Here is a 14,036-nt window from a genome sequence, read left to right as displayed (position 1 = left end):
ATCAGCACAAACAGAATATACTCAAATACTAAAACACAACTCACAGTCCACTGCCTCTCCAAAGCTCCGAGCAACAGTAGGCTTCATGATAAGCAGGTCATTCATGCACCATCCGATGTCATGCAAAAACATGATCCAATTTCTAACCGCGGTCTTCTGCTCGCAGGACTAGGACCAATGCACGCCCGTTTCTGAAACTGCCCCTCTATGCGGAAGTACAGGCGGCTGCTGTCACACCTAACATGATCACGTTTTGTTTCTTCTTCCACTTAACAGACTTTATTTTATTTTGGTGCAGTGCACACGAACGCAGTGTCTAGGACAGATGTGCTACCTTTTATAGTGTCGCGATAGAGCTCATTAGCTGTGAACCCTTAATTTGCAGCTGGAACTAATAAACAGTGCATAGTGTTTCAATAGCCTTCTGCTTATATGTTTGAAGATTCGAAACTGAATGGTGAGGTGGCCAAGGCGGCGCTGGCAAACGAAGACTGTCCCCACATAGACCAGGCTATTACGCCTGATGAGGGCCTGCCCTTTACCCGCTCTGGCACTCGGGAGAGATATGGACCCTGCTTCCTCTTATCAACCGGGGAATATCCCTGCCCGCCTGATGGAGGAATAAGAAAGGGTATGTAGCTGGGGGTCCTGTAACCTGTAGTTAGCAACCGTTTACAACAAATAAGAGAAAGTCAGCTGTAGCACGCAATAGTGCGCTTGCTGTAGAGATGCACGTTTGGGCTGGAAACCACCACCTGATGTCTGCATTTGGAGTTTCTAACCTATTTCTTTCAGAAAGAAAAGCCTGAGGAGCTGTAACTACCCCATACAGCTATGCTAGGCAGTTGAGTCTTCCACCCTAGCTGGTGCAGTGAGCTTTAGTGGAGAATGCTCTACAATGTCCTTAAATTAGCCCATCCTCCAAGGAGAGGCCAATTACCATTTGACAGCGATGAAGGTTTGCCACTTGGAAAGCTCATGTATTTTACCAGTCCCTGAGGAGCATAGACTTGGAGGTGGCGGACAACAAAAGTTAAAACAAAAAAAAACACATCCTCATGGAACATGAAATGATTGTTTGGCTGCCTTAACAGAGCACTAAAACAAATTATTTGGATATTCATACCTGTTTAGGTCACTAAGGGAAGAGAAGCACGCAAGAACATCTGTTAGCACAGGTGTCTTACAATTGGAAAATAATCCATCTAAAATCATTTTCATAAATAAATCATCACTAGTTAGTTTCTCAGACTTCTGACAGCTACAGATCTCTCAGAAGTAACCGTATTTAGTTTGATAATGACCACAGTCATCTATTTAGTGACAAAAAAAGTCAAATCAAATGGGAAAAACCCTTCCCTTCTTAAAACAGGCTGTTCCGTTTAAGTAACTTACCCCGAGGAAACCATACAAACAAAAATTAAAATTACATATATATGCATAAAAGTTGATACAGAATGGGGAAATTGGAAAAGGTCTCTCTTCAAATCAGTGTTTATCACTGGTGTACTGTATATAGTATATGATATAGTCAATATTTTAAAACTGCAACGATTGTACGATGTAACCATACACTGAGTATGGAGTATAGAATTCCCATGTGCCATTGTATGATGGGCAATAGTTCTAGTAAATGCCAGTTATAGATAGTGTACGTATTTATAAGTTTAAAGCTTATCATCAACAAAGATATAGTTGGACCACAACACTTTCATATGAAAGTATAATCCTCTAAAATTTACCTTTGTAGCAAAGCGTTTTACTTGATTCTGTATTGGATAAGCATTGGCCGCGTTCATTCAGCCTGGGCGAGTTCGGGTGGTTCCAGTGGATCAGGGGAACACTCCAAATGGCACATCCTTTGGGATGAGGAATGTATGGTTTTCACAATGCACTGTAACCGCCTCCCGTTACTGAGTGAAACGGAGGCCGGTTGGCTAAAGAGTAATATACGTCAGCATATTGTTGGCCTGTTTGAAACACGTTGAGAGCATCTTAATTGTTGTTCCAACAGAATTTCATCCATAGTTTGTGCAACTCTCTGTACACTTGCTGAGCTGTTTATGTGCATGTCTGAAAAAGAAGGGTGGGGGGGAGGGAGGGAAACAATGCATGCAATTTTGTTTTCTTTCATTTTTTTTAATGCTGAGAACAAAGGAGTAGTATCTCTATAGCAACACAATAAATTTCATGGATTTTGCTACTTGCTACTTTTTCTTCTTCATTTTTTTTTCTTTTGGTCTCTTCATCCTCCTCCAAAGCTACCAGAAACCTTAATTTTGCCTGAGGTCAAAATGCATGAGGTGGCAGGGAGAGGTATGTGTGAGTGTATGACTGAGACATCAAAACCCCCCCACCCATTGACTTTTTTGAGGGTACAATCACATTGCTGCCTGTAGGATCGATTACAAAGCCTGACCATCCTTTAAAAATGATGATTTTTGTGTTGTTTTGTTTTTTTAAACTTGTTCTTTTCTTCAATGGCCTACTGAGTCACGTTGCAAGCGATACTACTCTCGCATGTCGGTGCATGCAGATGCTACTGAACTGGCTACAATGTTGACCTCATTCTTAGTCCATTCTGTCATTGATCCAATGCTGTACTTTGCATTTTTCTTTTAAATGAAGGTTACGAAATGTCACGGAGCCTTAACAGCATAGCTGGCATAAGTGGAAAAGCGATAGGATTATCCTCAGTGTCTGCGCCCTACAGCTCTCCTAGTCCAGTGAGACGTTCTTGGTCTCCCATCCCATCTATTTTGTAGCATGGATCAGTAGCAGAGAATGGTCTAAAAAGCTTTATTTTCAATTAGCCTATGCTATGTTGCATATAATCCAGGTGACTAAGTCTGAAGATGCAATGTCTCACAGTAGCACCTGCTGGGAACGGTGTTACTACTGATGCTAGGTGACAACACTCCTAAATAGCACTCAGATGACAATAGGCAGGCGTTTACATAGTACTGGCGGGCCATACATGCTGCATGGTATCAGTACATAGGATGAAGGGTAGATGCACCAGATAGCTTCCTTCCTGGTGCATCGTGCTAGTATATGCTTATTGTGGCTAATGGCGGATCTACTGGCTCTGTATGGAATGGGTTAGGCATATAGCCGATGCTGAAACATGCCAACGATGGAAGATTTTGCTTTTCTCAGGATATTTTTGAGCCATAGAAACCCTGCAGGAGTTTGAGCAAACAAGCACAGTAGGATGAAACTTTGCATGGGCGCCTATTTTAAGCTGAAAGCAATACTCAGACACACTGTAGAGAGGTCTCAGTCTGGCTGACTGCATGGAAAAAAAAATCCTGTTGAAGAAGAATATGGCTGCCTCTGCATGTAGCTATTTCACCTTTTCCTCCTTCCTTTAAAACTAAGATGCCGAGCTTGATGTGAAAAGCACAGGGAAGAAGCTCAAGTACTGATTGTATTCTTTACATGCAGATCTTTGCAAAGAAAGTCCAGTCATTGCTAAATATATGCCAACAGAGGCAGTCAGAGTGACCTGACAAGGCGAGATGGAGATGAACATTGATGGCTAATAAACATCTGTGTGGAACTGTGCAGGCATAGAAGACCTTCTCATTTGGACAAAGTTAACTCGCTCCATGCAGGTTTTACGGATGATTCTTCATGGTTCTGGAGTTGTACTAGAGATGCAGGCTTTTTCTACGGCCAAAATGTAACAAAACTGTAGAAGATCTTTTTTTTTTTTTTTTAAATCTATTTTTTTGTTCCATAGCATGAATTGCATGAAGACAAAAATAGAAAAAAAAAAATAAAAATCAAGAAACACTGCAAATGTATGATTAAGGAGAAAAAAAAGCAAAGTTATATATTTTCTTTCAAAGCTCTTTACTTTTACATACATTGTTGTAGCTAAAAATGTAAAACATAAAACTGTACATTTCTTTGCTATGGATCGCTTCTTTTTGTATACAAGATACAGAGTAATGGTTTTAAAAAGTGCAATCAGGCAGTCATCGGTCATATTGACCACGCCTTCACAGTTCATCACACCGACATGGAAATCAAGAACTTTTAATCCAACTAGAAGTGTATAAAAATAAGAAACTTTTTCCTGTCTGTTTTTGTTGGCATGCTTGTGACACATGGGACCTTCCTTCGGACCTGACAGTAACAGCTGGTCTAGATTTAATTTTCCAGCTCTGGTTATGTTGTATTTTATTGATGTATAGATCCAACGTAAAGACCCTTCATAAATTGTTCATATTAAGTAATCAGTATGAATTTTAAACAAAAAAGGTGTTATTTTAAAACTGGGACTTATAGTACAAAATCAGGAAGATACTCGAGTATAAATTGTCTCAAAGTTTAAGAAACAAGACAACAGCATTGTATGCAATTTAGTACTGAGTAAAATGCATGCACAATGTTATGCAAAACAATTCTAGCATGAAATAAATTTTGTATCATGGTTTCAGTGCCTGCTGTATAGTGTAAAGGGGAATCCTTTTCTGAAGCGATCAGGGGTTTCCAGAGACTTGCTTCTAAAATCTTGAATAAATACAGTGTTCTCAACTGAAACGTAGGAGAAGAGCTTGGTATTGCTTTGGTTCTACAATGCTAATTTGGGTTAGTAGATAATAAATGAAGCCTGCAAACACTTGATACAACCGATGTCTGAAGAATTCACACCATTAGTAATTTTAACGGGGAAGATTTAAAAACCCTATAATTATCTAGATATCTTCCTTTTCCCTCCTCAACAACAATAAAAGTTTGTCTTTTTAGCTGATTAAACGAATCCAGTTTTTCTTACTTCTTTGGGCCCCGTCCTTCACTTGTTCTTCACTGAGTCACAGCAGTCCTCCTGATACAAAACCCTGAAAGAAATCCAGGTGTTCGAGTCGTATTTTATTTGTCACACGAAACATGCAGCAGTAAGAACCAAGAAACACAACAGGACAAATTCATTTTAGAACCTAGAAATGACAGCTATGAACTATGTGTCAACAGCATTTCGATGAAGTACTTTCTGTAAGGAAGGATACACCTTTATCCTCACGTGACGCACTTTAAAAGAGCTGGCAACCTGCTAAGCAAAAGCTATGGCATCTGGGACTGCTGATGAGAAAGAAAATGTAATGGAACAGCATCCCTAAGGTCTGGAGGAAGTAGAGTTTAAAACAAACAAACCAACAGCACCACAAAGAAGACACACTTACGGCTCTGGTAAGTGCCAAATTACACACAGCAGCAACAACAGAAACAAAACAAAAACCAAAGCCAACTGCAGATGGACCTTCTCTTCCTAAAACTACTCGAAAAGGAAATTGAGGAAGGAAGACCTCAAGCTGTGTTTTACAAACAGGAGAAAGGCTGATGATCTAAACTTGAGCATAATTAGCAAGCTCCTTTGTAGTCCTTGATCTAGCAGTATGTACTTGATTTCTATGCCAGTCGCCTATCCTTTCTCCTGAGAACTAGTTTACTGTCTCTACGCTGTTATTCTCAGCTGATAAATGGGCAACTTCTTACCTCCTGAGGCAAGATCCAGGTTAATCCAGGATCCAAAAGTTGTCTACTGAACAACCTTTCCTCTTTTAGCATTTTAAGAATCCCCAAGTAGCTTTGCCACATTTTTTATTTAACGCTGTAACTCAGGGGCCCAGTGTGAAGGCTGCTCAAATTCCCCATTACCATAATAAGGAACACTAATGATTCAGCCTTGTAAATCCCACTTAGGTCTTCCCCTTCTGCAGCGCTTTGCATATATATGAGCCTTCGCTATAATTAACAGGTTGGGTACACACGGCCTAAGGCAATTGTCATTCTGTTCTACTTTTTGCACTCCCACATCTACCAGCCCCATTTTCATTCCAGTGCTCCTCAGCTTTTCCTGATTCGAGGTAACTGTGTCTTCAGGTGACTTCTATAAACCCCTCAGAAGCAGAGCAGTGCTTCCCATCCACTGTTCTCGAGGAGATGCTCTGCAGGTTAAGGTCCATCTGACCCCGCAGCTCCCCATTGCACGACAGAGGCAGGGCTGACAAATGGAGAGCTTCAGGAGGAGCTGCTGCACCGAGCCCTGACCCTGAACCCTATGAGAAATGTATGCAGCATCCCAGTTGCTTTGCATAAGGACAGTTTGCTGGGTTGTTCTTAAAGCACGAATTCCTTCAAACCTGCCCGCTCCCATCACAGAGGGCACACATTTTGACAAAAGAATTAAAACCATACACACGTGGCTATTTTCTGATCTCACATTTGCAACGATGCCAACTGCTTCTGACCACCCTGCCTCGGAAGAGCAGGAGCACGTGCAGCAGCTCAGTTTCCTGCTGGAAACAAACATCCAGGTTTCCCCCTTTGGAAACTCAACTCCCAGCCATGGCACCTTGTGCTGGTGCTCTGTGTGAAGCCACTGGTGGTTGCAGTGTTGTTTGGCTTGCTGACCTTGATGGCACGCCCCAGGCTGCGCCAAGGTCCCTGTCTTCTGCCGGGCCTCCCTGCGTGTGAAACTGTCTCCACGAGTGCCATTTCGGACAGCAAAGACCTGAGAAGCGTTTTCTGTTCCCTCCAGCAAAGGATCAAGCTAATACCACTGTGATAACAGTCAAGCGCAGCAGTCATTAATCTGGATAAAGTGATTTTTCACATTAATTGCCTTCTTTCTCCTTAAAGTTTCAGAGCCAAGAAGAAAATACATCACCAAAACAAATGGCTGCTGGGACAAACGAGCAGTCTGAAATGCAGAGCAGAGCAAGCAGGGCTAAGGCAAGGACGTTCGCACGGCATCTGAGAACGGAGCCGCTTAGGAAGATCCTGAAACAAAACCAAGCGCAGCTATTAGGCTGCCACTCTGCACATCCTCTCTGTAGGTTCAAAACACAGCAGCCTACCACTCTGCTTTCCATATATATCCTGGAAGCAACTTGGGCTCACACAAGCTAACTTCACTTCATGCAAATGGGCTTCAATTATGCGGGTTATTTTTAAGTCGCTCATATATTCGAGCTTGGGCGTAAAATACCTGTCTGTTCAGAAGCCCCGAAGCCTCTGCATTCATCTAGGACCGTAGGTGCAACATTTCTCTCTCTAATGGGAATATAAATGCTTATTTGTGATCAAGAGCAGTATCTGAATTCAAATTAAACTTCGGGTCTGAATTCAAATTAAACTTCGGGTACAAAAATACCTCCAGAACTGCATCTCTTGACTTGCTTTGCTTCTCTCTCAGAGCAAACATTTCAAAACTAAGCACTCTGACCCACCCCGGTGGATCACGCGCTCCCTGGCTCAGGCTGACTAGGCCAGGTTTTCAACCCTCTGCATTCACCCAAGCACTTAAAAAAATTAAAAACAGGTGCTCATAGGCTTTCATCAGTTTCTCTACTGCCCGTGGAGTGCACCCGTGAGATTGCTCAGCCAGCAAAAGGCAGGGTGGTGCCGTTGGGTTAGCAGGGGCGTCGCAAAGGGACCCGTGCAGTGCCCAAACCCGAGTGGCTTCGGCTTTCGGCAGCAGCACCACGAGCAGGAGACACGGCCCTAGCCCCAGCAGGCAGGTGTTGTGCTCTGCAGTGGTGCTGGCAGTGCAGGGGGTGGCCAGGGGAACCACAGCAGTAGTGAGAGGGCTGGGTGATGAGAAGGGTGCAGGGCAAGGCCAGAGGCAGGCTGAGGAGGCAGCAGGTGGGGGTGTAAGAGTTAACAGCCACCGGGGCAGTGGGGAGGATGAGGAAAGCACCAAGAGATGGAAGTAGCAGCAGTGAGGCTTGCTTGACACCGTCGAGGACTGGTGGCATAAAACACAGAGCCCTGGCCTGGGACTCGGAGGATGGGGAATTTTATTCTTAGCTCTGCCGTACACATGGTGGATGACCTTGGTTAGGACGTGCCTATTTTTTGTGTCTCACCTCCTGTTTCTGTGACTAGCCCGTTTTTAAAGTGTTCTGAGGTCAAAAGACAAGAAGCAGTATTTAGGTAGGAAGAGTTGTTACGATCTACATGCTGAGAAGCAAGGCAGGAGCGGAGGGAAGCGCCTCTCTGTTGTGTAAGAGACACCACGTCTCCTTGTCTGCAGAGCACAGTGCCCTTACAGGAAGTCCTCTTCTTTTGTACTTTAAAGCAGAGCTTTATTATGGAAAAATGATTAAGCACCCACACCGTTAAAATGACAGAGCATCTTCATTACTGATTGGCAACTCCTCTGCTGCCCTAACTTAGGTACATCTTCTTGCATTGAAATCAGTAAAAACAAAACAAAAGCTAAACTCATTTATCATTTGCAGAAAAAAAAAAAGTCATAACATGAAATATCTCCCAATTCTTGGCCCTGCTTCTGAATATTTTTCTTTTAAAATGCAAAAATACAGTTTTATAGAACATCTTCACATACACTTAAAGGATGATGATGATCAGGGATTGCTGTAGTCATACAGACTGCGTTGCATATTAATAACAAGGTGGTCCACAGACAAAACAGTCTGGAAACAGAGGAGAAAGATTAAAATTAATTCAAAGGCTTGCCAGCAAAGGAATTTAACTTAGGCTTGTCCGTTCTGTAAAGGCTCGTCTGAGAATGAACTGAAATCTGGCATGTCACAAAATAAAAATGCCTGAGGAAGTTTAGCAAAATAAATGTCACCTGAGTTTTCTCATCTCCATGGCCAGCTTTTATTCAGGAAGAATTACTTCGTTGCTCTTGCTTCCAATCAAGCTGAAAAATGTTTTCTCCCAGCACTCTGCCAACGTGTGCTTCCTCACTCTCCCACAACACAGCACACAGTTCATCCAGGTCATGATTCAAACACACAGAGACCATTTAATTGCTGAGTATTTGCAGTTCCATATCCTCTTTCCAGGCTGCAGAGAGGCATTACTGAGTAAAAACTGCCTCTGCTTTAAGAACTGCTGAATGTGGAGACAACTGATGGGTCAATCTGTGAATGAAATGTGCAAACAACTGGAAACATCCCTTACTTCAAGGTCTGACTCTAAATGGGTTACAAAACAACAGCGGCAGCTTTACACATGCAGTTTCTCCAGCTTGAGAAGTGCATATGGAAAACACACCTCCCTTTACAGTTACTTTTTTGGGCCACTTCAAGTCAAGACTATTCAATCATCACTGTATCCCAGAACAAGACATCAGCATTTATCAGGAATTAAGAACAACACAAAAGCTATTAGAAAAAGAGCAAGGGATGTACTTCCTCATATTTTTTTTTTTTTTCAAATAAAATAAGATGTTGGTATGTCAAGAGTTCAAGTCTCCAATTATTTTTTTTGTGCAAGCTACAGGTTTCAACAAAATGGTGTAAGTCTGTTTTCTACTGAGCACATTTTTAAGTGCAATCAAAGCCGCCTGAGATGATCATTTACCAGAAAGCCTCCACTTCTAGCCTTTGGGAAGCAAGTCTGATATTTTTGTCTTAAGTATTTCTTCCCTTTTCCGACTTTTCAGCTGCTCTTAACTATAAGCTGGTAGTGAATACCACTAGCAGAGCTCCAAAACTGGGTAAAAAATCTGAAGTTTTTTGATGTTGCTTTTTTTGTTTGTTTGTTTGTTTTAAGAAAATATCTAGTTAAAAGAAAATGCATAAGGCTTGCCGTATGCCATAATAAATATACACATTGCTGAGAGAACCGAGAGGACTTTTAAGTGAAAACATGACCACAATTGTAGTGACAAAGATCTGCCAGCACCTTGATTTCTGATGAGGGAAAAGGAAGTGCAAGTCTCAAAATGACTTACATCTTGCATAAGTCAAGCAAAGGGCTGACTCAGAGTTCAAAGAATGTAATGGAAAAGTAGAAAGGATTTGATTAAATGCTGGACTAGGTCACAGGGTTGAGCTACAGATTTCTGAGACTGGAAGGTGAGAACAGAGATGTTGCTGTTCCAGCTGAAGAGAACTGAAAATTTCAAGATGTGCTATGAATGAGAAAGGAAACCCAGTGTAGGTCAATAATTCATGTTATTAATGAACAATTGGAGAGGGAGAACAACATCAGCTCGTCCCTCACTCCCCTCGCATGGTACCAGCGGAACGCAATGCTGCTGTCCCCGTGTGATTATTCAGTCTTCAGGGCCCATGTTTTTAATCTGCCTACCCCTTCCACGCTCCTTCCCTGTTTCAGCTGACTACATCAGGCTTTGTGCTCCACTCATTTGAATGTCTTTCCACGGTCACCTTTCTTCTGTACACTCAAACTTACCTCCTTGGTCTGTTTTCCATCCCCATCTTTCAGTCTTCTGACTCAGCTACACAAACGCAGGGTCCAGAATTCCAAGCAGTAAAGCATCAACTCCGTCATGGAGCAAAACCAAGTCAAATAACAGAAGTGACTCACAAGTGGCCTAAACCAATCCTTCTGACGTGTGGCAAATGGACCCCACACTCAGTAAGACTGTGAAGTAGGTATGTTTGTGCACCCCAACGTGGCAACTTACCTTGGTTATATGCAGTAAAGAGTTACATACGTATGGAGTTTCCCAATGCGCCTCTACAGATGCATGACCTATCCCCACTTCATCTTACAATCAGTTCCAAGAAGTCATTGCCATGTCTCCTGGTGGTGGTCACCGGGGTTGTGGGGATGAAGGCTGATAACTCTTCTTCATCAGCACTAGTTGACCTCCTGCCTTGTCCGAAGGCTCTTGTCCAAACCACAGGGTCGGTCTCAGCTGGTTCTTGAGACAGGTTCTCTGTTTTTGTCAGGAACCATCCTTTGGGAGGGGCCCCAGGACTTCTTGTTTTAAGACTTTTAAGACTTATTTTGCACACAAGTAAGGAAAGACATTGAGCAACATCTATTTTTAATACAATAATCTAGGTATTCATTAGTCAGCATCCTGTCTACTACGATTCTCTTAACTCCCTCTCTCACTTCAGGAAAGAAAAACTTCTGGAAAAGAACACTTTCCTGCTCCCAGCATTCTTTAAAATGGCCCACAAGCGTCTTGGTGGTTCTAGGAGTAACAACTGCACATCTCTTGTGACTTCAAACAAGAGATGTATATACAACTGCTTTCTTCTCCCCCACAGCCTGAAAGCTCAGTGGTCTGAGGGTTAACAGTCTAACTTGTTGTCCAGCAAAGCTCCCATACTAAATCCGCCTTCCCTCCTTGTCCCCCCAAGCATGTCGGCTCATTGGCAGGTTTGCCTATTTTCAGAAAACGGAAGGGGAGGCAGGAATAGCTGCACAGAGACTTGCTCACCTTGTTCTATGTTACATATATGTTACAAACCTTGTCAGTTTATTTGCTTCTGAACGCATCCGGCTTACGTAAAAAGGCTTTCTTTGTTCAGAAGCGATGACACGCATAACCAAGTTGGTCTTTGCACTGCAGAAGCATTAGCATAGCATGCTGGCTCTGCATTTTGCCTTGCAGAGACTGACCTTCTCCATTAGGACACCTATAAGCAACACTCACTAAGCTCCGGACGCCAGCAACGCAGAGGGTTTCTTTGCTTGACTGAGAGCTTTTCACTGTGTGCTCCCTTCCTCAGAGCAGAAAGCCTCCGTTCATTTTGTACAACATTTTATTCTGTAAACAAAGCATACTGACATACAGAACAGGGCATTCATTTCCGAGTGAATGAGCAACAACTCGGTGTGGTTTTTGCTGTCGTTGTGGTGGTGGTTTTGTTTTTACATTCAACCATGTACCACCTACAATGAATTATTATTCACTCTTCATGCTACAGCAGCATCTAGAGGTCCTGACCGACTGTAAAGCATGTAGTAATTCAAGCTCTCAAGACAAGTTATTACTTCCCGATGTTTTCAATCTATATAGGCGAGACAAAGAAGGGGAGGGAAAAAGAAAGCAGCCCTCCCCCCCCTCCCCCTTTCAAACGATGAAGAATACAGGCAATATGAAACTCAAGAACAGGACCAGAAACAAACCAAAGGACTCTCATTCTTTAAAACCCCAAATCATTCTTCACATTTCCAAAGGCATGTTTATCTTACAGATGTGAAAAAGTGACCAACAATTCAAATAAAGTAGTGACATTTATTTGTTATATAATTTGTTGGATTCCTCTGAATGGAACTGCAGCGACAGCATACACAACCAAAGCACTCTCAACACCATAACCCCAGGTCCTATGGGTCACATACCAGCTGTCATTAATCAAGGAGCAAAATCGTTCAGAGGGTATGACTACTGAAACGAGATAATATTTACCAGTACACAGATCTCAGGAAAACAGAAATAGAACCCTCAGATAAAACAGCAAAAAAGGACTGACAAAAAGGCATGAGAAAGTGGTCAGTGCATGTAACAGAGAGGATGCTGTATGCAGAAAATAGTATTGAGGAGTCAGCGAACAGCAGCTTAGTCAGATAAGTAAAACTTGTCAGAGGTAGCCTGGAACAGTATATTGCCATGAAGAACCACAACCAACACAGATCAAAAAAAAAACAAACAACAGAAGACTCAATTTCACACCTTTTGCAGAAGGCCCGTTCTACTATCCTTACAGTTTCTTCCAGTATCTGTAATGCTTTTATAAGCAGCTTCATACTACAAATTTATTCTCCATTGAATAGAAAAAGAAAACACATCTGAAAATTATCTATGAACTACAGTTGCTGCCAACCAAGGAGAGAAAGCCACACAGCTCATACTCTGACCTTAATTCCCTCCCCCTTATGAGTTAACTGTTATATCATTAGAAAGTTTTCCTGTCCTATTTTCTAACAGCCCTTTAATGGCATCCACCGTACGTGTGAAAAACGGTTTTATAAATAGCTTCAAAGGCAGTTAATGATATCAGAAGGCAATTTGCACTTCTCCATTTCTGCCACCAAAATCAGTGCTGGACCTACATTCTCCGCCAAAGACTCACCTGGAACTATTCCTGTGGGCATGCTCCGATCAGTAACTCAGCTGGGCTGCCAAGCAGATGCGAGAACCAACCTGACACTGCTGTCTTATAAGCTGGAGAACTTGTAAAAACTTTGGTTTTAGATTGCAGTCTTCCTATTCAAATGCAGCTGGAAACACGTGAGCTATCTTGGATCAAACTGTCCTCAACAGCTACAACTGACTTATGCTCTTCAACAAGAACTCTCCTGTTGTTTCCAAGAGCTCTTAGAAAATTTTCTTCCCTAGCAGTAGCTTCAGAAACTGTAGGTTTGCTTTGCAATTCAATAATAATTCATGTGGATCTGCATCCCTGCAAACTTATAATAAATTGATGTCTGGGACAGACGATAATTCCTCAGAAACACTGCTCCTTTCACAGTTTAATCAACTGCAGCTTGTTTCAGAAGGGCCTCATTTTCTCCTTTTTGCCAGCCTACTTTCTAAATTATCTTTTTCTTTCTCTCTCTTTTTTTTTTTCTTTTTTTTTAAATTCTGATCTTCTGTTTAAAATGTGTGTGTGCATCTACTTATGTTCACTGGCACTCCTCTGTGATGCAAACTGGATTTTCGAAGATGCCAGGATCTCAACTCCAGCAGATGCTGGCAGGTGCAACATATGCTCATCGTAACATGCAGATAAAATAATATCCTCAGGCTGGATTTTTACACTAATAATAAGTGATTAGACAGTCAGCTTTCTCCTCACAGACTTCTCAAAAGAACAAGAATTCATTCTTTCTTCAATTATATTGCATCAAGACAAAATGTTTGTCACTCTACCTGCAGATAAGAAAGTCAGTACATGCGTAAAGAACCCATGAAATAATTTAAAAAATAATTGTTCATTTTTTTCTAATACACTTCTATATGCATACTCGTTCTTTTTAGTTTCAGAACAAACTTTGGCACTTTCCAGCTGCTGTGTTGATCACAGGCAATCTTCCCGCAGCAACACTGAGCTCTGCAATACAAAGACGTCCATCCACATCCACGATGCTCATTTCTGGTATGCTGAGTCTAATGTGAAGTTTGACAAAGAGCCATGGAGTGTCCTGCCCCACATCCAATTAAGATCTGTTTTGCAAAACCGAGAGCTTTGACTGGCTTCGGGACCTGGACGTTTGCTTCTGTGCCATCTCCACACATCCCGTGTTCGTTCCATCCCCAGGAGAAACAAGTGTCACCTGAA

The 14,036-nt window shown here is 42.2% G+C and overlaps 2 protein-coding genes across 11 annotated transcripts in view; one reads left to right on the top strand and one right to left on the bottom strand.

Annotated features, from left to right (window-relative positions):
- Positions 1-14,036, top strand: part of KCNC1 (potassium voltage-gated channel subfamily C member 1) — a 118,686-nt gene that overhangs the window by 98,707 nt on the left and 5,943 nt on the right. The window contains exons 3-4 of one of the 6 annotated variants that reach the window (XM_068685151.1): positions 443-631; positions 3,448-4,786. The exons of 2 other annotated variants lie outside the window; for them this stretch is intronic. In XM_068685151.1, coding sequence (XP_068541252.1) covers positions 443-631; positions 3,448-3,512 — 254 coding nt within the window. In that variant the 3' untranslated portion in view covers positions 3,513-4,786. Of the gene's footprint in view, positions 1-442; positions 632-2,628; positions 4,787-14,036 lie in introns of those variants that run through there. 3 more of the 6 variants (XM_068685150.1, XM_068685155.1, XM_068685154.1) reach the window with 3 other exon arrangements.
- Positions 11,970-14,036, bottom strand: part of LOC137857923 (secretion-regulating guanine nucleotide exchange factor-like) — a 148,816-nt gene continuing 146,749 nt past the window's right edge. For 2 of the 5 annotated variants that reach the window (XM_068685138.1, XM_068685137.1), the window contains one exon: positions 11,970-14,031. In XM_068685138.1, coding sequence (XP_068541239.1) covers positions 13,915-14,031 — 117 coding nt within the window. In that variant the 3' untranslated portion in view covers positions 11,970-13,914. The remainder of the gene's footprint in view (positions 14,032-14,036) is intronic. The other 3 variants (XM_068685149.1, XM_068685139.1, XM_068685145.1) reach the window with 3 other exon arrangements.

This window comes from Anas acuta, chromosome 5, assembly GCF_963932015.1.
Source record: "Anas acuta chromosome 5, bAnaAcu1.1, whole genome shotgun sequence".
NCBI classification, from domain to species: Eukaryota; Metazoa; Chordata; class Aves; order Anseriformes; family Anatidae; genus Anas; species Anas acuta.
The sequence above is the reverse complement of the archived record's forward strand: the minus strand, read 5'-3'. Positions and strand labels throughout refer to the sequence as shown.